Source organism: Canis lupus, chromosome 10, assembly GCF_003254725.2.
Source record: "Canis lupus dingo isolate Sandy chromosome 10, ASM325472v2, whole genome shotgun sequence".
NCBI lineage: Eukaryota > Metazoa > Chordata > Mammalia > Carnivora > Canidae > Canis > Canis lupus.
The window spans coordinates 68158798-68182993 of NC_064252.1; the positions used below are offsets into that span (position 1 = coordinate 68158798).

Sequence of the window (24196 nt, forward strand, 5' to 3'; positions counted from 1 at the left end):
GGTGCTCAGCCGCGCCTACCCATCCTCGGGGTGCTCGCCAGCATGTGGGGTCGGGGGGCCTGAGCCCAGGGGGAAGAGGCCCACACCTCCCCAGCAGCTGATGCCACGATCAGTGTCCCTGTCCTTGCCCCCAGGGTCACGCACATGCCCGTCACCAGCGTTCCCCCTCCGGCCCGGCCCCCCCGGCCTGGGCAAGCAGCCTCAAGCCCAGGCCCAGACGCCTGTGTCCTCCGTCAACCCCTTCACAGCTTCAGCTTCCCTCCCTGGTCACCTTTGTCCCGATTCCTACTCCGGGGGTCACCGCACCGGTCACCGGCTCTTCTTTCCATCGGATCACCTCCTCTCTCCGATCCTGAGTTCTTCGGGTTCCGGGATGATGCCTCCCACCTCCACAAACGCAGACCCGGCTTCCAGAGAAGTCAGCAACTGAGCTTCCGTGAGCACCTGCAGCGTGGCCCCCAAACATCTGGGCTCCTTACGTGCCCAGGCTAGGTCCCCACCACAAACCTGCAAGTCCAGGTTAGGGGGCTTGAGAAGGTGGGGAGTGTACGGTGGGGGCAGGAGAGAGGTCGGGGTGGGCCCTGGAAGGCGGAAGAGGCCCAGGCCGAGGTCACCCAGCAGCTGGCTCCCCATAAGTGGGCGGCCGTGCCCTTCCCGGGACCCCGCTGTGGCGCCTGCAGCGTCCGGGCCGGAGGCGTGTGCACGCGTGCTCCAGGGCCTGCCCAGGGTCCCCAGGGCACAGGCTCGGGTCCCTGCTGGGCCTTGCTGTCACCTGCTGCCCCCTGGCTGCCCAGCCAGGTCCCGGAGCCGTACAAGGTCCCATCTCATAATATCCCCAGCGATTTTGCTTCTCTGGTGTTTCTGCTTCTCTATAAACGCCCCCAAATCCTCCTAGTCGGGCCACGTTAGTGCAAGGCACGTGGGGCCTGACGCCAGTGCGGCCTGAGCCCACCGAGCCGACCGTGGGCCCGCACGAGGCCCGCACAGAGCTGTCCACGTCCCAGGTGCTGAACGCGCGGTGTAGGACGTGCAGCTGCAGGGACCACAGGGAAGGCCACTCGCACGGCCTTGGGGACAGGGATTCCCTCCTTGCTCTCTGGGGCCGTCCCCCTCGGTCATTAGGCCCAGGTATCCCCGCGCCCAAGAGGGGGCCCCGAGGCCCAAACTCAGAGCAGACACGTGTGCGGCATCACCAACATTTTTTATGGCACAAAGGACAATACTGCAAGGAAAACACGGAAAGGTGATTTAGGAGGCTCAGCCTCTGAATTGGGAGACATCGGAGGCACATGGTACCAAATTTATTTATGTTTTCCTTTGTAAGGATACACAAGAAAAAAACCACGTATCTAAGTTTAAAAGAACATCCAGTGAATAGTGAAGAAATGCTGAGTGATGAGAAGCGTGTATGGGCTTTGGGGGCAGCATTTGCCTTTCCCAGTGGTGGGAGATCGATCACCTTACAGTCCATGGCAGATTTAATGAAACAGAAGTAATTATTGTTCTTGACTTAAACCTAAATGCACCACCCAATACAAGTTTCCTAAAAGAGAATTCCATATTTTTTATTTTTCTTTTAAAAATGAAAAACAAAACAACCCAGCAGGTACAGGCTTTAAATTCAGTTTCAGTTTACTTCAATAATTATGACCACAGCAAAAAAACCTCTTGGGGATTTTTTTAAAAGGTCAATTTTCTGAATTTAATACTCCAAAACACTGAGTTTCCAAGCACCCATAAAGTCACAGGACTCTTACATATTAAAGTGTTTTAGGTGCTCCGACTCCTGAGTTGGGGGGGGGGGGGAACGGGAGGCTTAAGGAAGGCGTGACAAAGTGAATGCCTCTGAGCCGAGCCAAAGATCCCGTGAGCACGATGAAACCGTGGATCACGAGGTACTTACTAAGCATTCATAAAGCAAAGAAGTGATGGTGTTGGCCTTATTACTACTGTTACGTGAACAGAATCAAAGCTTCCACAGATTTCAAAAACAAATTTATTTATAAAATATATGAAAAGATTTGACAAAAAAAATAAGGCTAGAAAACCCCCATAATCTTCTACATCTCAACATCACCTACCAGCCAATAAGCAAGTCTAATTTGACTCCTGTTTTTTAGGTAAAAAGAGGTCACTATAAATATTCACTTGGTAAATGATATTTCGTTTTAGGAGTCTTACAGCTGAAAACAGTTACCAAATCTAGTCTGACCATGCCATTTCGGTATTTTATAAAGTAATAGTCTGTACAGAAACTTACTGACACTGAAATCTCTCAAAGTATATGAAGGTTAATTCATGGTACTTTTACCGAGACTGAACTATTTGAAACCAGGTGTTATGGTAAAATATGTAACTCTGGGGTCGAAGAACAAATTTAAAACATGTTTAAATGCAGAAAAGTACCAACTTTTTCGTAGAGATGGAGGAGAGATGAGCAGCGCCGGCTCTGGAGACAGCGGTCCCCCCACGCTGCAGCAAACCAGTCCAAGTCCAGTGGATGGAACACACCTCTCGGGGTTTCACACCCGGAGGGAGGCGGGTCTGGACGTTTGCATCTGGGGACTGTTTTCATCCGTCAAATCCAACTCTGCTAGTGAGGGCCAGAGGATCCCCGGGCACGTCCTAAATACTCTGAGCGTTCCTCCGGAAGGTTTCAGGTCCTAAGTCTTCGGATCAAATTTTATGGAGTTTTGTAACGATCAGTACTCTTACCATTTGATCAAAAGAACTGCAGATGCAGAGACCCCTTTTATCTGGACTCCAGTCGAGACTGGAAATGGGCTGGGTAGACAAGGTGACGTTCTGCAGGAGGCTGACCGAGCCCGCAACTCCCATCTCGACTCCCTCAGAATCTTTCTTTGACCGCTGAATAGGGTACTCGCTGCAAACAAGACCGGAGTGGTAAGGACAGAGATCCTAGCGTTCTCCACACCGTATTTATACACATACAGTCCAGTAGCTCCATTTTTACTTCTCTGCTGGGTACTCAAGCTGATAAGGACTTAAAGAATCTCTCCATGTTGCGTTTTATACAAATAGACACTATTTCAGCCTCAGCCTCATCCCCCAAACTATAGCTTTAAAAAAGAAATAAAGGGCTCGGTTCTACTAAAAACTTTTAAACATCATCTCTGCTCAGCTTGAGCCTGTATTCTCTTTTATTATAAAGTTCTAGGTTGACCTAGCCTTATTTATTAAACTTGCTTGGTGTTCCTGATAATCTTTTACGCAGTCCTTCTCTAGATCCGGCTTCCTGGACACCACAGGCAGCGCAAGTGCAAAGGCAAAAGCTGTAAGTAACACTTGCGGAACGTCGCCTAAGCACTTCCAGAATGAGCAGCAGACTCTGTTCCTAACTGTCGAGCTCTATGACACAGACCCAAGCCCACAGACCTTGTGTGTACCATTGCCATGGAAACGTGCTGCTAGGAGACTTTAGATCTTAAAAAAAAATCATTGCTTTAAAAAAAAAAAAGCAATTCTAAGAACATTTTTTTTTTCAGCTGAACATATAAATTCATAAAATAAGTAGAGCTGAAGGTTAACAACTATAAATACTATTTGGTCTAGATTTGAGAAGGGGGAAAAGAAGTTCCTAGTGAAAAACAGGAATAATCTTCCTCAGAGGGGCTCTAAAGCCTGTTTGGTACCGACCATGACATTACCTTCATTTCCTCGATGCTCATAGAGGCCAAGAGTGTGAGAGGGACAAAGCAACTCAGAAGCAGAGCAGAAACACAAGTGCTAGGCAGATCCTTACTATTCTTTCTTCTTCTTGGACCATACAACCTCTTTTGATTAAAAGGAGTAAGACATTCGGATGATGACACAGTTTACAGAATTTTTTCATGTCTCTTGGCAAAGGATGCAATTATTTAGTATTTAAAACAAAGATTTTTTAAACCTTCTATATTATCTATTAAAGTTTTAAGAATGTATATGCATGTGTGAGAGTTTTAAATACACAAAAATTGGATGAAGAAGATGTAGTATATGTAAGATGTAGTACACACACACACTAGACTACTACTCAGCCATCAGAAAAAAAATCTTTCCATTGGGAAAGACGTGGATAGAGCTAGAGGGTGTTATGCTACATGAAGTAAGTCAATCAGAGAAAGACAATTATATGATCTCACTCATGCTGAATTTAAAAAACAGAGGATCATAGGGGAAGAGAGGAAAAAATAAGATGCAATCAGTGATGGAGACAAACCTAAGAGACTCTTAACTCTAGGAAACAAACTGAGGGTTGCTGGAGGGAAGGGGGCGGGGGGTACCTGGTGATGGGCATGAAGGAGGGCACAGACTGATGAATCACTGACCTCTACCTCTGACACTAGTAACACATTATATTAATTGAATGTAAATAAAATTTTTAAAAAACCAAATACACACAAGAAATCTGCATGTTGGAGTCCATCCACTCAAAAAACAATCTCTGATTTAACTAGATGAGATGCTCTAGGAACTCTCAGGTACTCAGTAATTGTAGAACAACTACATTACTACCGAGGGAGACTGGCAAATGGAAAGAAAGCCAAATATCATGCTAGTTAAACCGTATCTCTTCTGCTGGTGTAGTAACAACTCCGACAGCAAAGCTCCTAACCAATCTGAAGAAAGACTAGGTATCTCTTACGATGAAGATGAAAATTCCTATCGAGACAAGCTTCAAATTTCTGATTACATACAAGACCCCACTTTATACTGTCATCAAAAATTCTAGCTGCAGAAACGTTTGCACGTCGCATGGAATGTGGCTGACAAAGGAAACTGGAAGGAGTTCTTCGGGGAAGGAGTCTGAAGAGCACGGTCCCCGCAGGATACCGATGGGCCCCGCTCGGCTCACCACGGGGCCGGAGCCCTGGGCTGGAGGCAGCGGGGAGGGACGATGGGCAGCGTACCAGGCAAAGGGAAGCCACCAGTGGGCTGTCCACCGGCCGTTCTCCCGGAATTCTTACGGCTTCTCCTCTGCTTCTCACTAACAGAAACTATACAGTCTTGACCGAAAACATTCACTCTCCGGTTTTGGTCAGCTGGATCCCTAACGCTTGAACCCTTCCCACACGCAGCCCTGTTTCTCAGACTCCCTGCTAGCTCCTAACAGCAGCTGATAAACAGACGAGTATTTCGCACATGGCAAAGTCCCAGCCGTGCTGAAGAGTGTTCTTATTCGTGTGTCGTTAATCAAACGTTACTTTTGAAATATCCTTTCATTTGTGTGTTGTTGGGTTTTTTGCCTTTAGTGATGAAGAAAGAAAAACCATTAACTCTCAACTTTTATCAGGCCTTTAAATGACCGCTGACCTGGTACGTGCCACCCGAGGGCCCCGGCACGCCGAGCAGAGCGGCAGCTGTACCTCGCCCTCGCCCTGCCCGCCGCACACAGCCCACTCGACGGCCAGGCTTTCCCTGGACGCCATCAGGGGCCTCGGCACTGTGCTGTTTCCTTCACAGCAATGGTAGGTGAACTTGGGCAAGGGAATTATCAGGATCTAAAATTAAGAATTCCAACCGTCTTCCTATTCTCAAAAGGCAGTGTTCTAGCAACCAGAATGATATTTCAAAAGCCTTTGTTCAAATGTTTCATATCAAAATTACAAAGGAAAACAAACAATGGAAACCTAGCAGAAACTATGATTTTATATCTATGAAAAGAACGATTCCTACGTTACCCTGCTATACGGAAGACACAACTAAAATGACCAATATCTTTAGTGTGTCTAAAGAATGTTAGTATTTACTAAGTGTAAAATAAGTACATTAATTTTTTTTAAAACCTGGCAAAATAACACTTACGTAATACCACTTAACTTAAAATCATATCAAAATGAACGAAGTCAAAGGAGGAAGAGAGAAAACAAAGTTCACTCTACTCCTACCTTCCGCCCACCAGTGACTTAAAAAGGAGCAACGTGCGCAGGCAGAGACTTACTACTTCCAGAGGTGAAGGCTGCCGGTGCCCCCGGCCGTCAGGAAGAGCTCTCGGTTCTGTGGCAGGTGTCGGACCTGCCACACAGTTGATTTATGGGCCTAGACAGGACAAGAGGCACACAACTAGTTTTTACATTTACATGATAAAAAAGACTGTGCAAATAGAGAAACTCTGCAGGAAAAAATTGTTTTACTAGAATTCAACTGTTATAAAAGTAGTTGAAGTATTTCCGGCACATGTCTTTGTAAGGGCTACAGAGATCACTACAGAGTCCCTCACAAAAAGCATCATTTTTCTTTATTGCTTTATGAAACAAAGTTCTGGTGGATTAAAAAAATGTTATCAGATTAAAAGTCCATATAAGTTTATAGTACCATAAGTATGCAAATCGATTTCTACACATTTAAATATCTCTAGCTCACTCTGAGGGAGAAGAAAAACTCAAAATGCAAATACATATATACTTCATCCAAAGGTGAAAAAGGTACAGGGTGAATTTTTTTTTCAAAAACAGTAGACTTTATGTTTTACAGCAGCTTCAGGTTTCCAGCAAACTGAGTGAGAACCACACAGAGTTCCCATATACAGAATGAATTTTAATTTAAAGCTCCCAGAGCCTTATCTTTATTTTATACCATCTGACTTGTCCAGGCTTCAAAATAAGGACCACAAGGACTTAAAGACGGTGTTTAAGGTCATAATAAGCCAGGGTCTTTATCAGTCATATTAAACTAAAAGACAAAAATGGCACCTGGCAGGTTAAGAGCTTGTTAGCACCTCGACAACAGCTAGTAAATCAGTGTTAATGGTGTAAGAGTCACTGCAAGGAATTTGAGAGACAGCGAGATGGTGGGCGGTGGGGGAGCAGGCAGGAAAGATGGAGGGAGCGGGAGGGAGGAAGGATTTCTGCTTGAGACCAACCAGATCTAGGTAATGCTTAGACACTTCACATTTCAGTGAGCGATTAGTCTTGGCATTTGACTGAATAGTCTTGTAAAATAAAATCCCATATTCAAGTGTAAGAGTCCTCAAGTGACTGGGTTCAAGGTGCTAAAACGTATTTCAGTTTATTTCATAGTTTAAGCTTCTCTTTTCTCTTCTGAAAACTGAATAAAAACATACACGCACAAAGCAAGAGGGGATGTGACCTCTTAAAATACACTGGCTACGGGGGCACCTGGGTGGCTCAGTGGTTAAGCGTCTGCCTTTGGCTCAGGTCGTGATCCCAGGTCCTGGGATCCAGCCCTGAGTCAGGCTTCCTGCTCAGGGGGGTCTGTTTGTCCCTCTCCCTCTGCCACTCTCCCTGCTTGTGCTCGCTCACTCATGCTCTCAAATAAATAAAATCTTAAAAACAAACAAACAAACCACTGGCTGAGAAACGTGTCACAATTGTATAAGAGCCTATTTAATAAAATGCTTTAAGCTGCTGACAGGCACTTACTATATTCTGAAATAACGAGGCAAAAGATACTGCAACTTACAGCTACGTTGTTTAAGAATTTAGTTCATCAGGCAGTGACAGCAATTTATATGCAGTAATAATAATAATTAGCAGTAATAACAAAATAAGACAAGACAGGAAGGTTTGAGAAGTGCTACTGAATCCGTGATGGAGGGAGAGGGAGCGAGAGAGTAAATGTTTAGTTCCTGAGCAACTTACAAGTTTTAATCTTATGGAAACCACAAACCTGTAACGGATCTTTACTTCCACATTCAAGGAAGGTCGGAGTCACATTCCCAACCCTCCGGCAAATGACAGGGCGTTTCAGCTTGAATTTTATGCAATCCCCTTACTCCAGACTTCATCATCTTGTTTTTTTCTTTAACCAGTATTTTCCCTGTGATTTGCTTTCTTGATCTATTTTTGATGTCGTAATACTGTACGTTTCCCTCTTTTTTAAGATTTTCTTTATTCACTTATTTGACAGAGAGAGAGAACAGGGGGAGGGGCAGGGGGAGAGGGAGAAGCAGGCTCCCCGCTGAGCAGGAGCCCCCATGCAGGGCTCCATCCCAGGACCCCGGGATCACCTGAGCCGAAGGCTGATGCTTAACCGACTGAGCCACCAGGTGCCGTGGATGTTTCCTTCCAAGCTACTCAAATACGTCTGGAGCAACGTATGGTACGTATATGTGTAAGTGAGTGACTGAATAAATAATTTTTCTGAATCTACTATGTGCCCATGATTAATGCTTTGAATGATTTCACTTAATATAGCAAACCGGGGGGCATCCCTGGGTGGCGCAGCGGTTTGGCGCCTGCCTTTGGCCCAGGGCGCGATCCCGGAGACCCAGGATCGAATCCCACATCGGGCTCCCGGTGCATGGAGCCTGCTTCTCCCTCTGCCTGTGTCTCTGCCTCTCTCTCTCTCTGTAACTATCATAAATAAATAAAAATTTAAAAAAAAAAAAAATATAGCAAACCGGGATATAAAATGAAAGGAAATAACATATACATGTTGATATGTTTTGAGAAGTATATAATTAGATATTAACACAAATATTATATATTTATTAGAAAGCATAAGGCTACATTTTGTTGATGCAGTTCTTAGCATCAGCTAGTTGTCTTGCAATTGTTCTTAAACTACAATATAAGATTCTTAGCCAACTGAGAAGCCTTTATTGTAATCAAGAAATCTAAAATTGATAAACTTTGGGAAAATACTCTCTGCACAGAAAAACTTGTCAAGTTCCTACAGGAATGCATTAAAAATAGCTCCCTTCACATAAAGACCTGGAAGGAACCTCGGTGACTAATTCTATTTATTAGTCTAAAACAAGCTATGAACATTCCTCTTCATAGAAAGACATTTCTCTCCTAACTTACCTTTTCTGAAACAGAAGCAAAACCTTTAGTTGGATGCTGTGTCCTCATATCAAAAACATGAAATTTTCCTTCCAGTGACGTAGCTACCAATTTATTCATACTTATGTCTTTTCTGTCAAACTCCAAGCTGCACACCTGAAATAGAAAATACGTATTATTGATGGTCCAATGACTGTTATTCAGGAGGTTCTTTTAAACTAAGTCAAACAGTAAAATTATCAGTTCATGTGAAAGCATTTAAATAATCACTATATCTTTTGAGATCAATCTGGAAACCCATGGGATCTTTTACTGTTTTCATGTAACTTTATTTTCTACCGCCCAGTCAAAGCTGATTTTAAAAAACAGGAAGGAACCACATTCTTCACTAAAGGTCTACAATTCACGACCCCCAAATCTGAAAGTACTTGGGGAGGCTACTACTGTTTCAGGCTTTCCAGTATTAGCAGGCACGGGGCCCGTTACCACCTCACTTCACTATCACACGGCCTCGCCCACGGGGGTCCACACACAGGCCACGGGGGCTGGTGGCCACCAGGGACTGTCACAGCACATCTCAACGTGTGCTCACTTTCTGAAGAGAGGACCCCTGATGAGAATCATTAAATTCTCAGAGGGCTGAACAGCCCTGAAGGTTCAAAGCCATGGGCAGGGGGCTGCCCGAGATGAGCCATGAGGGGCGCTCTCCTTCTAAAGTAGTTCGGAGGTGGACAAAAGCACGCTCAGACCACCCACACAGAAGCCAAGTGTACGTTACCCCATTTTTTATGTTGGTCTCCCACCGCAAGGACATATTTCTCAGATCAAACAGTTTGATGTCGCCATTGTCATAGCCAGCACAAACAACACGCTCCTCTTGATTGTAAGCATTGCCTGGAAATCAAGACGCATTGCGGGTCTTTAGGAAGGCTCGTCTGAAGGCTGCTGAAATCACGTCGTAAAACACACATATAACTGGTACCAAATCAGACCAAAAAACCCACAAGAGGCCGAATCTCGAGTTGCCAACCCCGACGGGACGTCAGGATTATTAGGCTGGCTATCTGATACTGGTTTTTGAGTTTTTGTGTTTTTTGTTTTTTTTAAAGCCTCCCTTGCTGAGGTTCTCTAGTGAAGGGCTGACCGGTGTTCACCGGAGTCTACGTGCAAGCGCCCTTCCTTCTCTGCCCGACCCGCACGCGGCCGGGTCGGTTATGTCCAAACACAGCAGCTTTGGGTAGAAGAACTACAGCTGTGCTACGGTTGCTTTCTCTGGCAGCAACTACATTTGGACGCAAATAGAAACAACCTGAAAACTCCTTCATTTTACAAAATGTCGTCTGGTGTTCTCTTTGCACGGAAATAAATCTGAACTGGTTAAGTTAACACACTGTGATCTGTGCGTAGTTGTAGGAACGATCACAGCTGCAGTAAGACTGTAACCTGAGGTTCAACTCCTCCTGCGTGGATCCGGGGGTGCTTCTGGAGGACCTCTGGCCTCCCCTCTCCCCGCCACACACCACCAATCTGATCTTCCTCAAGTTCTGGTCACATCTCATCCCCACAAAAACTCTCAAAAGTTCACCTCCGCCTCCAACCATCTAAACACTCCTGACTTTGGAAAGGCTACTCCCGCCACGGTTTCCTTCAACATACGTTCTTGGGCACATTTCAGGCTATTCCCCAGGCTTGACATTTCCTCCCAACTTCAGTGATTCAAATACTATATATACTTGGCCTGGGGTCAAAATGTTCTTCCTCCATAGCCACCTGCCCCTCGAGATGCCTTCTATATTCATCCACACCCCTTGTCACCTTTTATCATTCCCGCCCTGTACCATCAATAGCGTAGACGTCATACCCTCTTTACTAAACTATAAGCTTCTTGAGGCAAGACTGGGAATCTCTCACCTCTGCATGTTCACACTGTTCTGCATGTACCTGACATTCATAAAAGAGATCAATTGTTTCTCAAACTTTATGTCCCAAATTTAAAACTGTACTTATGTCCCTTAGATCAAAGATGAAAGGCATTAATGGACCCACAGGTAATTACATTTTAATTATTGTATCAAATTTTAGATAATGATTCTAAATACAAATTCTGAAATTTCTCCCTAGAGTGTACATGCACTAAATTTATATATTATTGCTCATAACATACAAACACAGTAATTCCCATACAATAACTTATTTTTTTAATTGGAAATCTAAGACTTTCCTCTGATTAAATAATACTGCAATTTTTAAACAACATATAAAAGTTAAATAATTCACATATACTATTAAGTCGCACTTTTAATGCCTGTTATCTACACAAGATTATGCGAAGAAACAGAAGAAAGAACATACAGATTTCCAACTAAGTATGATCCGTATCCTTTAGGAGCAAAAATTATTTTATTATTTTATTTTTTTATTTTTTTAAATTTTTGTTTATTTATGATAGTCACACAGAGAGAGAGAGAGGCGGAGACACAGGCAGAGGGAGAAGCAGGCTCCATGTAAGGAGCCCGACGTGGGATTCGATCCCGGGCCTCCAGGGTCACGCCCTGGGCCAAAGGCAGGTGCTAAACCGCTGCACCACCCAGGGATCCCAAAAATTATTTTAATTATGGCTGTCAGCAAGAGAGATACTAGGGCACACATCATTTAGTCCTACAAAGTCAATGTGCATTTTAAGTAATAGTAACAGAGGAACAGAAGTTATCAAATGATAAATAATTCTGTAATGGCATAACATGTTCTAGAAAATAACATTGTCTGTGTCGAGTATAACGTAAGATTTGTTAGGTCACCATTTGATTTTGAGACTCTGCTTAGCTCCACTAATGGCACTTGGCTCCAAACCAGGTCAACATTATCTAGTTAAACAGAAGTGTGTAATAGTAGCAAATATTTTGAGCACTTAATAATTTAAGCACAAGTCTCAGCACTTTCCATGTATTAATTCACTGAATCCTCATAATGCTATTAAGTAAATTCTATTATTAGTTCTGCTTTATAAGTGAAGAAGCTAAGGAACAGAGAGAAGCTTGGTAAGTTGCCCACTTCACTCAGCCAAGAAATAACAAAGCGAGGATTCAAACCGAGGCCCCAGAGGCTGACATTAATAAGCACCGTCTCTATCTGCCTCAATACACTATCAGAACAATCCACAAAACAGACTGTAAGGAGACTATTGGGAATTTCTTGAAGCACTGCGCTTTTCACCATCTGATACCTCAAATGCAAGGTTCTTCAATAATTTACCAAATGCCACAGTCCAACAGTCCCTCTTGTTTTCTCCTTGTACAGGTTCCATATTGGCAACAGGATCATCTTTTTGTCTTGGGTCCCACACCTTCACAGTGCCTGTCGTACATACAAGTGAGTTGGCAAAATTCAATAGTGATTGATAACATTTCTGCATTCTCTTCCTATGACTTCCTGTGTCTGTGGCGATACAACAGACCATAGAACACTCGAAGAATACTCACATATTTCTGACTTCTACTTGGGCAAGTTGTATTTAATACCAGACATAACCCCTATCTTATTGTCCGACTCGATGTCTAAGTTAATAGATACAGAAAAGCCAACAGCTGTTCTGAAGTTATCAACAAGGTATGAATGACAAAGGAAACACAAAGGTTATTAATTCAGATTGTATCTTATTTTCTTTGAGCCTAAACCTAATACACTGGTTATTTAGAATAATATCAGTGTCATTTCCATTTTTTTCCATACAACCCATGTAACTGTTGGCATTTTTCTTATACAGATGAATAAACTCTAATTTTTACAGTTACGATTTCTTATATGGGGTTATAGAATACTATCTCACATACAATTAAGTTTAATTTCCCTGTGGCAACAGAGATGAGGGAAATATTAAATAAAATTAACACATACGTCTTCCCAATGCTTCTCCTTTTAATGCAAATTACAGGACTACTAACTAAACTCCTCATTGCCTATGAGAAATACAAATGCATTTAATAAAATGGCTAAGAGGCAAGTACTTGAAAGACAACAGGAAAAGGGTAAAAAATCCTTAAAAGAGATAATAAACTCAGGAAAAGGAGAGATATCCCACTAGATTTATCTCCAAGGAAAAAAATAAAGTGTGTCATTAAAAGAATTTCTCACAATGTCACCAGAGGTTATTATATTACTCTAGAGGGTTTATACAAATTATTACGCTAGAGGGCTCATACAAATTGATAAGATTCATATGGAATTTGCAATAGTTAAATGAGCAAAGAACATAAATAGACAATTCACAAAGCAAAACTAACTGACAAATACAGAAAGTTAAATACAGAAGTTAACACAAATTGGAATGGACTATGATTTTTATCTATAAAATTGCGGGGGGGGGGGGGGGCCAGGAAGGAAAATCAATGCCAGTAGGGTATACTGGAAATCCACCTCATCTATTGTAGCGTGGAATGTACACGGGTACTTTGGAAAGTCTGACAGTAAATTTTAAAAATTAAGAAAATATGCTAATTCTAAGAAAGTTATATACATGATGATACTCATTCCTTCATTATTTTAAAGCCACTCGCCTAAAACAATAAACAAAAACTTAACACAAACTGAATGCTTATTAACAAAGACATGGTTAAGGACGCCTGAGCTACACCCACAGTGTAGTGACTATCACATAGTCATTAGAATGGCAGTGATGGAAACGGCAACATCTGCGTATGACAAAACACAAAATCTAAAAAGACAAAAATCATACCCACACTGACAGCTATACAAAATTGTAGATGAGGCTAGAAAGGAAAACAAATCTAAGGGTTATGCTGCTGTGGAAGACTGAATGCTAATTCTCCTTCTATATTCCATATGACTTTTATGATTAAAAGGAATAACTGATTTCTAAAACAGACACTCTGAATAAACTCTTAGAAAAATATATTTCACTTTTCTTTTAAAACAATTTCCTCATAGTCTTGAGCAGCCATTAAAAACTAGCTAAACTCACTAAGGTGCCAAGTATTTTATGAGGAAGCAAATTCTGACTCCCTTTACAGGCATTCAGAACACCTCTGAACACCAACAGACCTGTCCCCTTAGTAACCGCAGGGTGGACAAGTAAAGTTGGTGCCCTCGGATCCTTCTACAACGCTCGGTGGAGGATCACAGACCTTCGATGTTCAACCGGCTGTCAACACGACAGTTTTCACAAGTACTAATTCTGCTTTTCAAAAAAAAAAGAAAGTGAGGGGTGCCTGGGCGGTTCAGTGGGTTGAGCATGCAACTCTTGATTTCGGCTCACGTCGTGATCTCAGGGTCGTGAGATCAAGCCTGGTGTTGGGCTCTGCACTGGGCGTGGGTGGAGGCTGCTCAGATTCTCCCTCTCCTTCCCTCCGCCCCATCACAAAAATGAAAAGCTGCCTCCCATCCTATATTGTCAGCTGCCTCAAAAACCTGTGAGGAAATTTTAAATCTTCAAGGTTCAGAGGAAACAGTGGTAGTAGTTGAACTAGCTCAAAGCTAAAATGGTAAGGGCTATGCCTCTGTCTCAAAACACCCAGAAGTCTGAGGCAGTTGAGGGATAAGCAATTCAACTTGCCTATTAAAAAAGTGTACCATTAGATTTAAGGAGTCAAGGCTACTGAAGAGGATTTTCTAATAGAGAAGATGAACTGTTGCACAAGGATCTAAAGAAAAAGCATTTTTAAATACACAGAATACTTTAACTTACCATCTCGGCTGCCAGTCACAATTTCAGGAGCACCTTCCCCAATTCCCAGTCCACCTACGCCATCTATGGTATTTATAATTTCTTTATGGCCCTTTACGGAATATACTGGGATCTCTGGAGCTTCCAAATTCCTAGACAACAGAACACAGCCTCTTATTTACTCCACGAGGCCCACACATTTAGTCCATTACTGAAATTTAAGAATGCACATCAAATTTAGATTTTTGTTTAAAAATAAGGGTTTCAAAAAAAATAAGGGTTTCAAGTATGAACATAATTTATACATTTACTTCCAACATTTTGTCTCCTCTTTAGCTACTGTCAAGTCCTCAATGAGAACTGCCATCATTCAACTTGCAACTCTAAGTCCTGAGCCCACTTAGTGATTCTTGGAGATCATCATCTAGGGCCTCTGCACATGATTTACCAGGTGAGCTTGCTAATAAATGCAGATTCCTGGGCTCCTTCCCAGACGTAATGGAGGAGGAGCCCCAAATCTTCTGACCCTTTGGTCCACTGAAGTCTAATCATCACTACTTTAAACACAGAGTAAATTCAAAGTAATTCAGAATGTTTCCAAAATAGGCCTTGCTAGTCTGATCTTGAGACCTTTTGGAGGGATAAAATATGAATAGCGTTTACTTTGCATATGTTCCCTCCTTTGTAACGTACTATTTTCTCACTACATTCCATACTATTTTCCAGATGCCTGGGTGTCTCAGTGGTTGAGCATCTATCTGCCTTCGGCTCAGGGCATGATCCTGGGGGCCTGGGATGGAGTCCTGTATCGGGCTCCTGCAGGGAGCCTGCTTCTCCCTCTGCCTGTGTCTCTGCTTCTCTTCTCTTGTGTCTCTCATGAATAAATAAATTTAAAAAATAATAAATTCCGTACTATTTTCATCTAGTTACATATTTCTTAGTGTATCATCATGCTGGTCACAATAAATGTAAGTCTGTCTAAATCTAGGTTAGTTAAGAGAGAGGAATGCAGGAAAGTACCTGCTAACTATGAGCGTCTGAGTCTCCCCGAGATGGTAGGCTCAAGTAGGTTATGTTAATATACCCCTTCTCATGCCTCCCTTTTTCCCTAGAGCCTTTAATCCACATTTCTCTTTAACAAGTCAGTTTTTGACAACTTATACTTTAAAAAAATAATAATAAATGCAGCTATTCACAAAATGTAATCCTAACTTATTACTAGATTATTATCCCAAGATTAGTAAAATCTCTCTAATTAAAATTTCAGATAGCTCAACCTGGTTAAGAGATGTTTACCTTTGTAGCATCACTGTGAAAGAATCAGACTAAATAGGAGTGAGGTTCTACTTAAAAGAACTGCTTTGACAGACTTTACGACCCTGCTTTTTATAACATGAAATTGTAAGATTAAACAATGATAGTAAGTCAGTAATACCTATAACTATTCTAGGAGACTCTATTAGGAAGACAGTCAACAGTTATATTTTTTGCATATTCTTATACTGAAATATGTTATTTTTAAAAATAACAATCAGACTGGCCTCTCCCGATTTCTGTGAAAGTATATGACACAGCATGTAAGAACCGGTGCATTCTGCTAAGTGCTGACTAAGCAGTTAAAGCAAAAGGAAGTTAAAATAGCTTCATTCTGTTTTATATTCTAAGAGAGATATTTCAAAGTAATTCAATTAGAAAGCAGCAGATTATGAGTGAGAATCAAGAAAGGTCACCTTAGAAAACATGAAGCAAAGAAGATGATTTCTTCTAGAACATCACTATATACTTTAAACAGTTAAAATAAGATATTCTTGAGAAAGAATTAAAAGGAATATCAGTTCTTGCAATTTAATTTCAATATGAGAAAATAAATCCAGGTCGAACATGAAAATTACAAGCATTTGGCATAATAATGGTTTTGTTCATTAGTAACAGGTTTATACTGATTTGCTCAACAGACGCGTTCCTGAAAAGTCGTGCTTAGATATCAACTAAAGTATTTAAAAAATTTTTAATGAGAGTTCTACATTAAAAAAATCAAAACAAAATCTCTGTGTATCATTCAGTAAGGCTAATTGTCTTGCTGACATGTAAACAATATCTAACTGTTCTGCGTTACACATGTGCAGGGAAGAGCCCTTTATGTACACATACAGGGTATTAAACGCCAGCACCAAACAGCATGTGTGGAAATAAATACTGGCAACATCATTCAAAATCTAAAGAAAATTTAAAGTATTTTTAAAGAGATTTTGAATATGAAATCTAGAAATATGTATTAAAAGACAATTCTCACATTTTTATAAACAGTTAAAAATGAACAAGAAACATTTTAAAAGTAGAATTCGCCCCTTCAGAGGAAGACCGACAAGACTTATCAAAGAAAATACCTACCTCGTGTCTTAATATTGATTAAATAATCTTACCATATATGAAGGTTTCCAGCAAAATCTCCAGTCGCTAAATATCTCTGCTGTAAAGATGTTGCACCAAATGTTCCACATTTAATGGGTTTGGCCTTTTCAATCTTGACAGAAGGGAGGGAGAGAGGATACGTTATTTATGTAAGCAGCTATTTATATAATTCATGGTATTTATGGCTCTATTATAGGACTTAAATAAGACACGTAATACAAAAGCAATTAAAACATTTTCTGATCAAAATTATCATGCTTTTCCTCTAGTCGCTTTTCTATAGTTTAAAAGTATGTATGTGACTGTCAAAGAGAAGGAGTCTTAATTTTGCCTTTCCTCTCATCTCACTAATGAGACATTCAAATGCTGACAAGTACACCGTCTCTGGCATGGTTTGCAAATATGAAACTTTCTGCCTTTAATGTGCTGTTCTTCTTTAAGATCCTCAGTAGAAATGAGAACATAATGAAGATATTCTTCTTACCAGATGGCTACAGGAACAAAAATGTTTATGTGTCTCTTGCAGTTTTCCCTGCAGAACCCTATAAACCGAGAATGTTTATGTCCCTATTCTCTCCGGGACCTTATCGATGCAGAGAGATCTGTATACACGTGAGTACCAAGGGCGCTGCTACTGGTCTTGAGTAACCAATATTTTGAAGTTTCTTTAAAAAGCAACTGCTCCCCGTACCGCACACAATCGTGTTAGTAAAACCACCACACACCGATGCACTATTTAAGAAACGAGACTGTGTTAACCACGTACAGACCGTGTCACCGAGAGGGCCCTTAGGGATGAGACCGTGCGAGCCTCCTGCCGCGGGCGAGGAGCTCGAAGCATTCAGCTCCGCACACCTGTCCAACCAGGCAGTCAACACTTTTCGTGAGCTCCTGCTGGTCGCAAATTAATGAACTAGGCAGATGGGACACGAACGTGGACAGGACCGGCCACGCCCGCAAGGAGTTCCCGGGCCAAACAGCAGCTCCTACGCGACTCCCCGCACCGGCTCCCCGCACCTGCTCCCCGCACCGGCTCCCACCCCTCCGCGGGGCCTCCGCTCATCTCCCCTTACTTCTGACGCTTCCCATTCTCTGCTGCCCCCGCCCACCCCAACCCCCCTGCCGCGGCCACTGAAGCCCTTCCTGGAGTCTGCCGCTGCCTTAGACCCTAGAACTCGGGTCACGTGGGGTCAGACGAGGCCGCTACGGGACGCCCAGGGCAGGGACAGCGCGGTCCAGCGGTCCTGGTCCTGGCCTCCCGCCTGCGTCCTGCGGCGCTGGGCTGCAGCCTCCTGGGCCAACAAGCCTCCAGCCCAAAGCTGACCTCCCCTCGGGCCCTGCGGCCCGCACAGCCCTTTGAAGATTTTCCTGCTGGTAATAAAACACCGTCCTCCCTACGCGACTTTTTTTTTTTTTTAATTTTTATTTATTTATGATAGTCACACAGAGACAGAGAGGCAGAGACACAGGCAGAGGGAGAAGCAGGCTCCACGCACCGGGAGCCAGACATGGGACTCGATCCCGGGACTCCAGGATCATGCCCTGGGCCAAAGGCAGGCGCCAAACCACTGCGCCACCCAGGGATCCCCCTAGGCAACCTCTTTATCTGACTCTTACCTTTTGGCCCTTTGAAACAGAGAATCTCGAGCCACGCTCCTACAACACACTGATCGTCCAGCACCAACATAAATTCACACACACACACACACACACACACAGTTTAAAGCTGTCAATTGATAATTTTTCTCAAACTTAAGTTTTCTTGGATATCTCTTTCAGCTCGTCTGTTAGAAAGTATCAGCAAATGCACACCCGTAAGAAAACCTGGAAATGAAGATTCTGTCTTTGTTTCATGAAACTTAGGTCTGGTTACTTCACATGCTACAAAGACCACATTATGATAATGCAGCCAGATTTTTCGACTGGAAAACCCCTTCTTTGTGCAGAATTAGAACCGACTATTCCATTTTTACAGAATCCCAAAAACAGCACCGCAGCGTTCAGAGTTCTGGCACCTGAACACGTCTGACAATCCCTACCTGAGAAGGAAAGAAACCAAACTAAGAACCGCTTTACTACAATAGATCTGTAGTAGATGTGTCCACATTTGTCATTGCACAAATTCTGAAAGTCAGTCTTCACTGGAATATAATGGAATGGAACAAAAGCATCTCCATCTATAGAGGCCCCGACTCGCAGGAGTGGCACCAAGGCCTGTGGTAGACAAAACATACAAAGCTCCTTGCAATCTTGCCATGATTCTCTGATCTTATTCCCCGCTTCTCTCCTCTCTACAACACTGCAGCCACATCTCTAGCTTTCTTGTTGCTCTTTAGACACAATAAAGTCATTTCAACCTCAGGACATTTGCACTTACTATTAACTAATGCCTGAATCGCTCTTCCCTCACATCATGAGATCTTCCTTCTCGCAATTTGGATTTCAGCTTAAATGTCACCTCTTCTTAGAGGCTTTCCCTGCTCCTCCACTCTGAAGTGGAATCCCCAAAGCACTATCACTCACCCTGTTTAATCTTCTTTACTAAGCACTTACCAATAAAAGTGTTTTATTCAATTATCTATCCCAACCTTTCTAGAATGAATACCATGAGAAGGGGGCCTCGTCCCATCTGTTAGGCAACCTTGCAGGTGCTCAACGTCTGTTGAATCAAAGTATAAAAGAGCATTAACCTCTCATTCCTAGTGCTGGGGAAAGGGCAACCACTGCTGGAGTCCATATTCCCATTTCTCCCACCACGGTTTCACATGACACACAGTTTCTGGTGTCACTTATATGCCACGATGAAAACAGCATCCATATACTCAACACACATACCAGATACCATTCTAGACGGCCCTCCAGGCTATGCCATCCCTTTTCTGTTTAACACAACTGCAAGCCAAGTATTTGGAACACTCTTTTCCAGATGAGGACACAGGCTTACTCAAGGTCCCTAGGGCCAGGGACCCCGACCCCTAAACCTGAGAGTCATGAGAAGTACCAATGGGTTGGCGAGGGAGATGGTACAGTCATGAACTGAACCTACTTTCAGACTAGTGTCCTTTAGTTTTCACCTTCACTCGAATCTTTACAAGATGTAAATATATGGTACTTACGCTTCCCTCATGTTCTCTCGTCTCCTTATACCAAAGAAAAAATAAATAGGTACTCATAGTCTGCTGTGCAAGAGTCAAATTATTTCAAAATATAAAAATATTTTAAAACCTCAAATGTATAAACCTTATCTGCATGACGATGACGACTACAGTTTGCTGAGAAGAGCTGAGCTCTGCTGACAAGCGGACTTACAGAAAAGCAGGGGTGTTTTCTCTTTCTAAGATGTTCATGGAGGTCATAATAGCTTTAAGAAGTAGCACTGGAGCGAAGCTAAGTTTTTTTTTTTTTTAAGATTTTATTTATTTGTTCATGAGAGACACAGAGAGAGGCAGAGACACAGGCAGAGGGAGAAGCAGGCTCCCTGTGGGGGCCCGATGCGGGACTCAATCCTGGGACCCCAGGGTCATGCCCCGAGCCAAAGGCAGACACCCAACCACTGAGCCACCCAGGCGTCCTGAAGCTAAGTTTTAATAGTTCATAAAAAGGCTCCTTCTCAGCCTCTGTCAAATTATTTTACCTTTGGGGGAGAAAAAAGGTTCAAAAAATCCAATGGTTACTTACATTCTTCTTATTAGGAAAAAAAATGGCTAAAAAGATTTTACAAAATTTGTTTCACAAAGAAACTGGTATATAGTAATAACTTTTGCTGTAGGACACATCATAGATGGTCATTTTTGACATATCTGTTGGTTCTCTTTGCTGCAGTAAGCTGACATGATTAAGGCAGCCCATGATGGATAATTCCCATGAGAGCTATTTTTGTTCTGTCTGTGGGTGGGTCTAGTACAGCTTGTCAGTATTTCCTCCTCCACATCCTGGTACTACTTTAATTAACATTAAAAGTTAGTCAACCAAATGGTAACAAGCAGTAAACTCAGTGGTGCCGGGGCTAAAAAAGCAGAACTTTATTAGCTTATTATTAATTTCTGCACCATAAACATCCACAACCATGACTCCATCTTTCAGGGCCACCCCTCGTCCTTTGGGCCAATTAGAGAAAAGGTGCCCTTTATAGGATGAGGAAGTCTCACACCTGTAAAGTTTGATGAGAAAGAGACAGATTCTCAGCTCTCACTTGAACCCCGCAACCCTGCGTGCGATGGAACAAACAGCTCAGCCGTACAGCAGGCCCTCATTCCGTCTGTCCTTCATACCAAGGTCAGGCACACACGGACAGAGACCCATCGGCATCCCTGCCACATTTTTACCTCGGATGCACGAGCTTTGGAACACGTGACCTGAGGTGGTTCCACAATGAAGAACCAAGTGTTTCAAGAATTCACCTACCCAGTGGCAGTCAACCCTGGTACCTGTTAGAATCATCTAGCTGAAGTCTTAAAAATACTGATGTCCAGGCCTCACTCTAGTGTAGATGCAAGAGTCCCACGGCATCAGAATTCCCTAAGGTGGGACCATGGCGTGAATATTTTAAAACACACACACCCACCCCACCGACCTCCAGAACGCACTCTGCTGATCCTATGCACAGTAAGGGTTGGGAATCACCAAGCCTGTATTAAACCTACAGCCTTTCCCACTGCACCATCACAGCCAAACGTAATCCAAGTTCTTAAAAGTGTTTCTGCGCTAGTTTTATCCTCTCTTTAGAAAAAGGGATTCGTCCCTTGAGTACCTCGGCCCTTCTTCAGCATAGTGTCTTGGCATAGGTTGCCAAGAGATAGAGACAAAGGGCCCTATTTCGCCTTGTAGAACGAGTGTAGTCCTGAAATATGCACAAATCCTACCTTCAAAGCCACAAGTCTGCAAATGCTCTCTGGTTAAATGTGACGGTAGTTGGTATCTGTTCCTAATGCTTCACCTGTAAATTTCTGTCTCCTATTCCAAGGTTTCCCAGTTGTTCAAACCCTGACACCTGTTGGTTAATGATCCATAAACCAATTATTTAAATTTTCCAAGTTACATCCTTTTACAGGTATACGTACACTCGTGCTTTTAACAGGTAATTTATTGAGCGGCTGAACCTTACAAGCCGCGCTCATGAAACACACTACCCTTACTCCCCAGGAGCTTACGACCTACTTAGAGACAAACGGGACACAACTTCTGGAGCGGACCCTAAGTACCCGAGGAATGCAGTGTCAGGATGTGCTCCTGTGGGGATCAAGTCATCCGAACTGGACCCTAAAACAGCAACGGGTGCCTGGGGGCTAACCAGTGAACCACAGAAGACAAGGCGAAGACGACCAAGCCATGCTTAGGAACTCTGACCCAAGTTTACTCGGCAAGAAAAGACAAACTGAACGAGAAAACCAGCACTCGGAGAAATTTACAGTTAGACGGGATCTCATGTACCTTCTAATCCAAGCCTGCAGATCCAAACTGTATTGATCCTTTAGCTGACAGTTTAACACCTGCCTCGTCCAAGCAGATGCTCTCCAGTTGTTTTTAGTTTTTTTTTTTAAGATCTAATTTATTCATGAGACACAGAGAGAGAGGCAGACCCAGGCAGAGGGAGGAGCGGGCTCCACGCAGGGAGCCCCACGTGGGACTGGATCCCAGGACCCCGGGGTCACGCCCTGGGCCAGGCAGGTGCTCCACCGCGGAGCCCCCCGAGCCCCAGTTTCTTTTACTCTCGCAGAACCGTGTTCCTTTATGGTAGAGAATTCATGTCGGTTTGTATTTATGCATCCTCGGCCTGATTATTTAACGGATCGTGGCTCCCCCGCTGGAAAGTAAACGCCCGAGAGCGGGGACGCTGTCATTCACGTGCCTGCGACACCGGACACCGGGCCAGCGCCTCCGCCACCTACGCAGGCACCTCGGCTTCTGCTTCTATCAAACAGCAGTTTAGGGCAGCCCGGGACGGGGACGGGGACGGGGACGGGGACGGGACGGGACTCAGCGGTGGACCCTGACCCGGACTCAGACCCCGACCGGGACCCCGGACCCCAACCTGGAGCCTGACCTTGACCCGGACCCGGACCTGAACCCGGACCCCGACCCGGACCCCGACCCGACCCCGACCCGGACCTTCCACCCGGCCCTGACCCGGACCCGGACCCCGACCCCGACCCGGACCCCTACCCGGCCCCGACCCGGACCCGGACCCCTACCCGGCCCTGACCCGGACCGGACCCCGACCCGGACTCTGACCCCGACCTGGACCCTGACCCGGACCCGGACCCGGACCCCAACCCGGACCCGGACCCCGACCCGGACCCGGACCGGGACCGGACCCCGGCCCCGACCCGGACCCCGACCCGGACCCCCACCCGGACCCTGACCCGGACCCCCACCCGGACCCTGACCCGGACCCGGATCCCGACCCGGACCCCAACCCGGACCCGGACCTCTACCCGGCCCCGACCCGGACTCCGACCCGGACCGGACCCCGACCCCGACCCGGACCCCGACCCGGACCCTGACCCCGACCCGGACCCCCACCCGGACCCTGACCCGGACCCGGATCCCGACCCGGACCCCAACCCGGACCCGGACCTCTACCCGGCCCCGACCCGGACCCCGACCCGGACCGGACCCCGACCCCGACCCGGACCTCTACCCGGCCCCGACCCGGACCCCGACCGGGATCGGACCCCGACCCGGACCCCGACCCGGACCCCTACCCGGCCCCGACCCGGACCCGGACCCCGACCGGACCCCGACCCGGACGCTGACCCCGACCCGGACCCGGACCCCCCACCCGGCCCTGACCCGGACCCGGACCCCGACCCGGACCCCAACCCGCACCCGGACCTGGACCCCGACCCGGCCCTGACCCGTACCCCGCCCCGGTCCCCGCCGCACCCACCTCCCGCAGCAGCTTCAGGTCCCCGTGCTGGATCTCGTACAGCTGGACGACGCCGGTGCCCCGCGCGAAGTTGCCCATGGTCACAAACTTGGCGCTGCAGGGCACCCACTTGCAGTCAAACACCGTGTAGTTGAGGCCCTTCTGGATGTGGGCGATGATCTGAGGCTTCTCGAAGGCCGACATGGCGCCCCCCGCCCCGGCCCCCGGCCCCCGGCCCCCGGCCCCCGGCCCCACGGCCCCGCCGGCGCGCCCCGAGAGCGCTAACCGGGAAACCAGACCCCAAACAGCAACGACAGCTTCCCCCTCCCGCTCGCCGTAGCCGCCCCGGGCGCCCCGGCCGGTCGGTGTAGTCGTCCGCGGCCGTGCCTGACGCGCTGCTCAAGTCGCGGAGACGTTTCCTCCCCGACGGCACGCACTCGGCTCCCGTCTTCACCTGCTGCCTCCCGTGCACACCCACGCTGGGAGGCC

The 24196-nt window shown here is 45.1% G+C and overlaps 1 protein-coding gene and 1 long non-coding RNA gene across 4 annotated transcripts; one reads left to right on the top strand and one right to left on the bottom strand.

The window, feature by feature from the left end:
* Window positions 1-1978: 1978 nt before the first annotated feature.
* DNAAF10 (dynein axonemal assembly factor 10) lies at window positions 1979-24058 on the bottom strand. The gene is made up of 8 exons (XM_025470013.3): window positions 23729-24058; window positions 16851-16951; window positions 14449-14579; window positions 12000-12101; window positions 9526-9641; window positions 8769-8903; window positions 5942-6039; window positions 1979-2884 (listed from the first exon to the last, which is right to left on the bottom strand). Exons 1-8 carry the CDS (start codon window positions 23909-23911, stop codon window positions 2677-2679), a joined length of 1074 nt encoding a protein of 357 aa, XP_025325798.1. The 5' UTR covers window positions 23912-24058; the 3' UTR covers window positions 1979-2676.
* LOC112673939 (uncharacterized) lies at window positions 13649-19978 on the top strand. Of its 3 annotated transcripts, XR_003145138.3 has the most exons (4): window positions 13649-13929; window positions 14764-14878; window positions 17366-17451; window positions 18619-19978. It is a non-coding gene; the product is annotated as an uncharacterized LOC112673939 (long non-coding RNA). The 3 variants fall into 3 exon arrangements; XR_007413830.1 differs by lacking the exons at window positions 17366-17451; window positions 18619-19978 and adding an exon at window positions 15154-15364 and having other exon boundaries at window positions 13653-13929; XR_004803451.2 differs by lacking the exon at window positions 17366-17451 and having other exon boundaries at window positions 13654-13929.
* Window positions 24059-24196: the final 138 nt, after the last annotated feature.

Coding starts and splice junctions, on each gene's coding strand:
- DNAAF10 (XM_025470013.3), bottom strand. CDS start 23,911: ATGTCGGCCTTCGAGAAGCCTCAGATCATCGCCCACATCCAGAAGGGC. Junction 14,580..16,850: donor GCTGGAAACCTTCATATATG/GTAAGATTATTT, acceptor TCTGTTGTCTAG/GAATTTGGAAGCTCCAGAGA. Junction 9,642..11,999: donor CTGTTGGACTGTGGCATTTG/GTAAATTATTGA, acceptor CTTGATTTCCAG/GCAATGCTTACAATCAAGAG.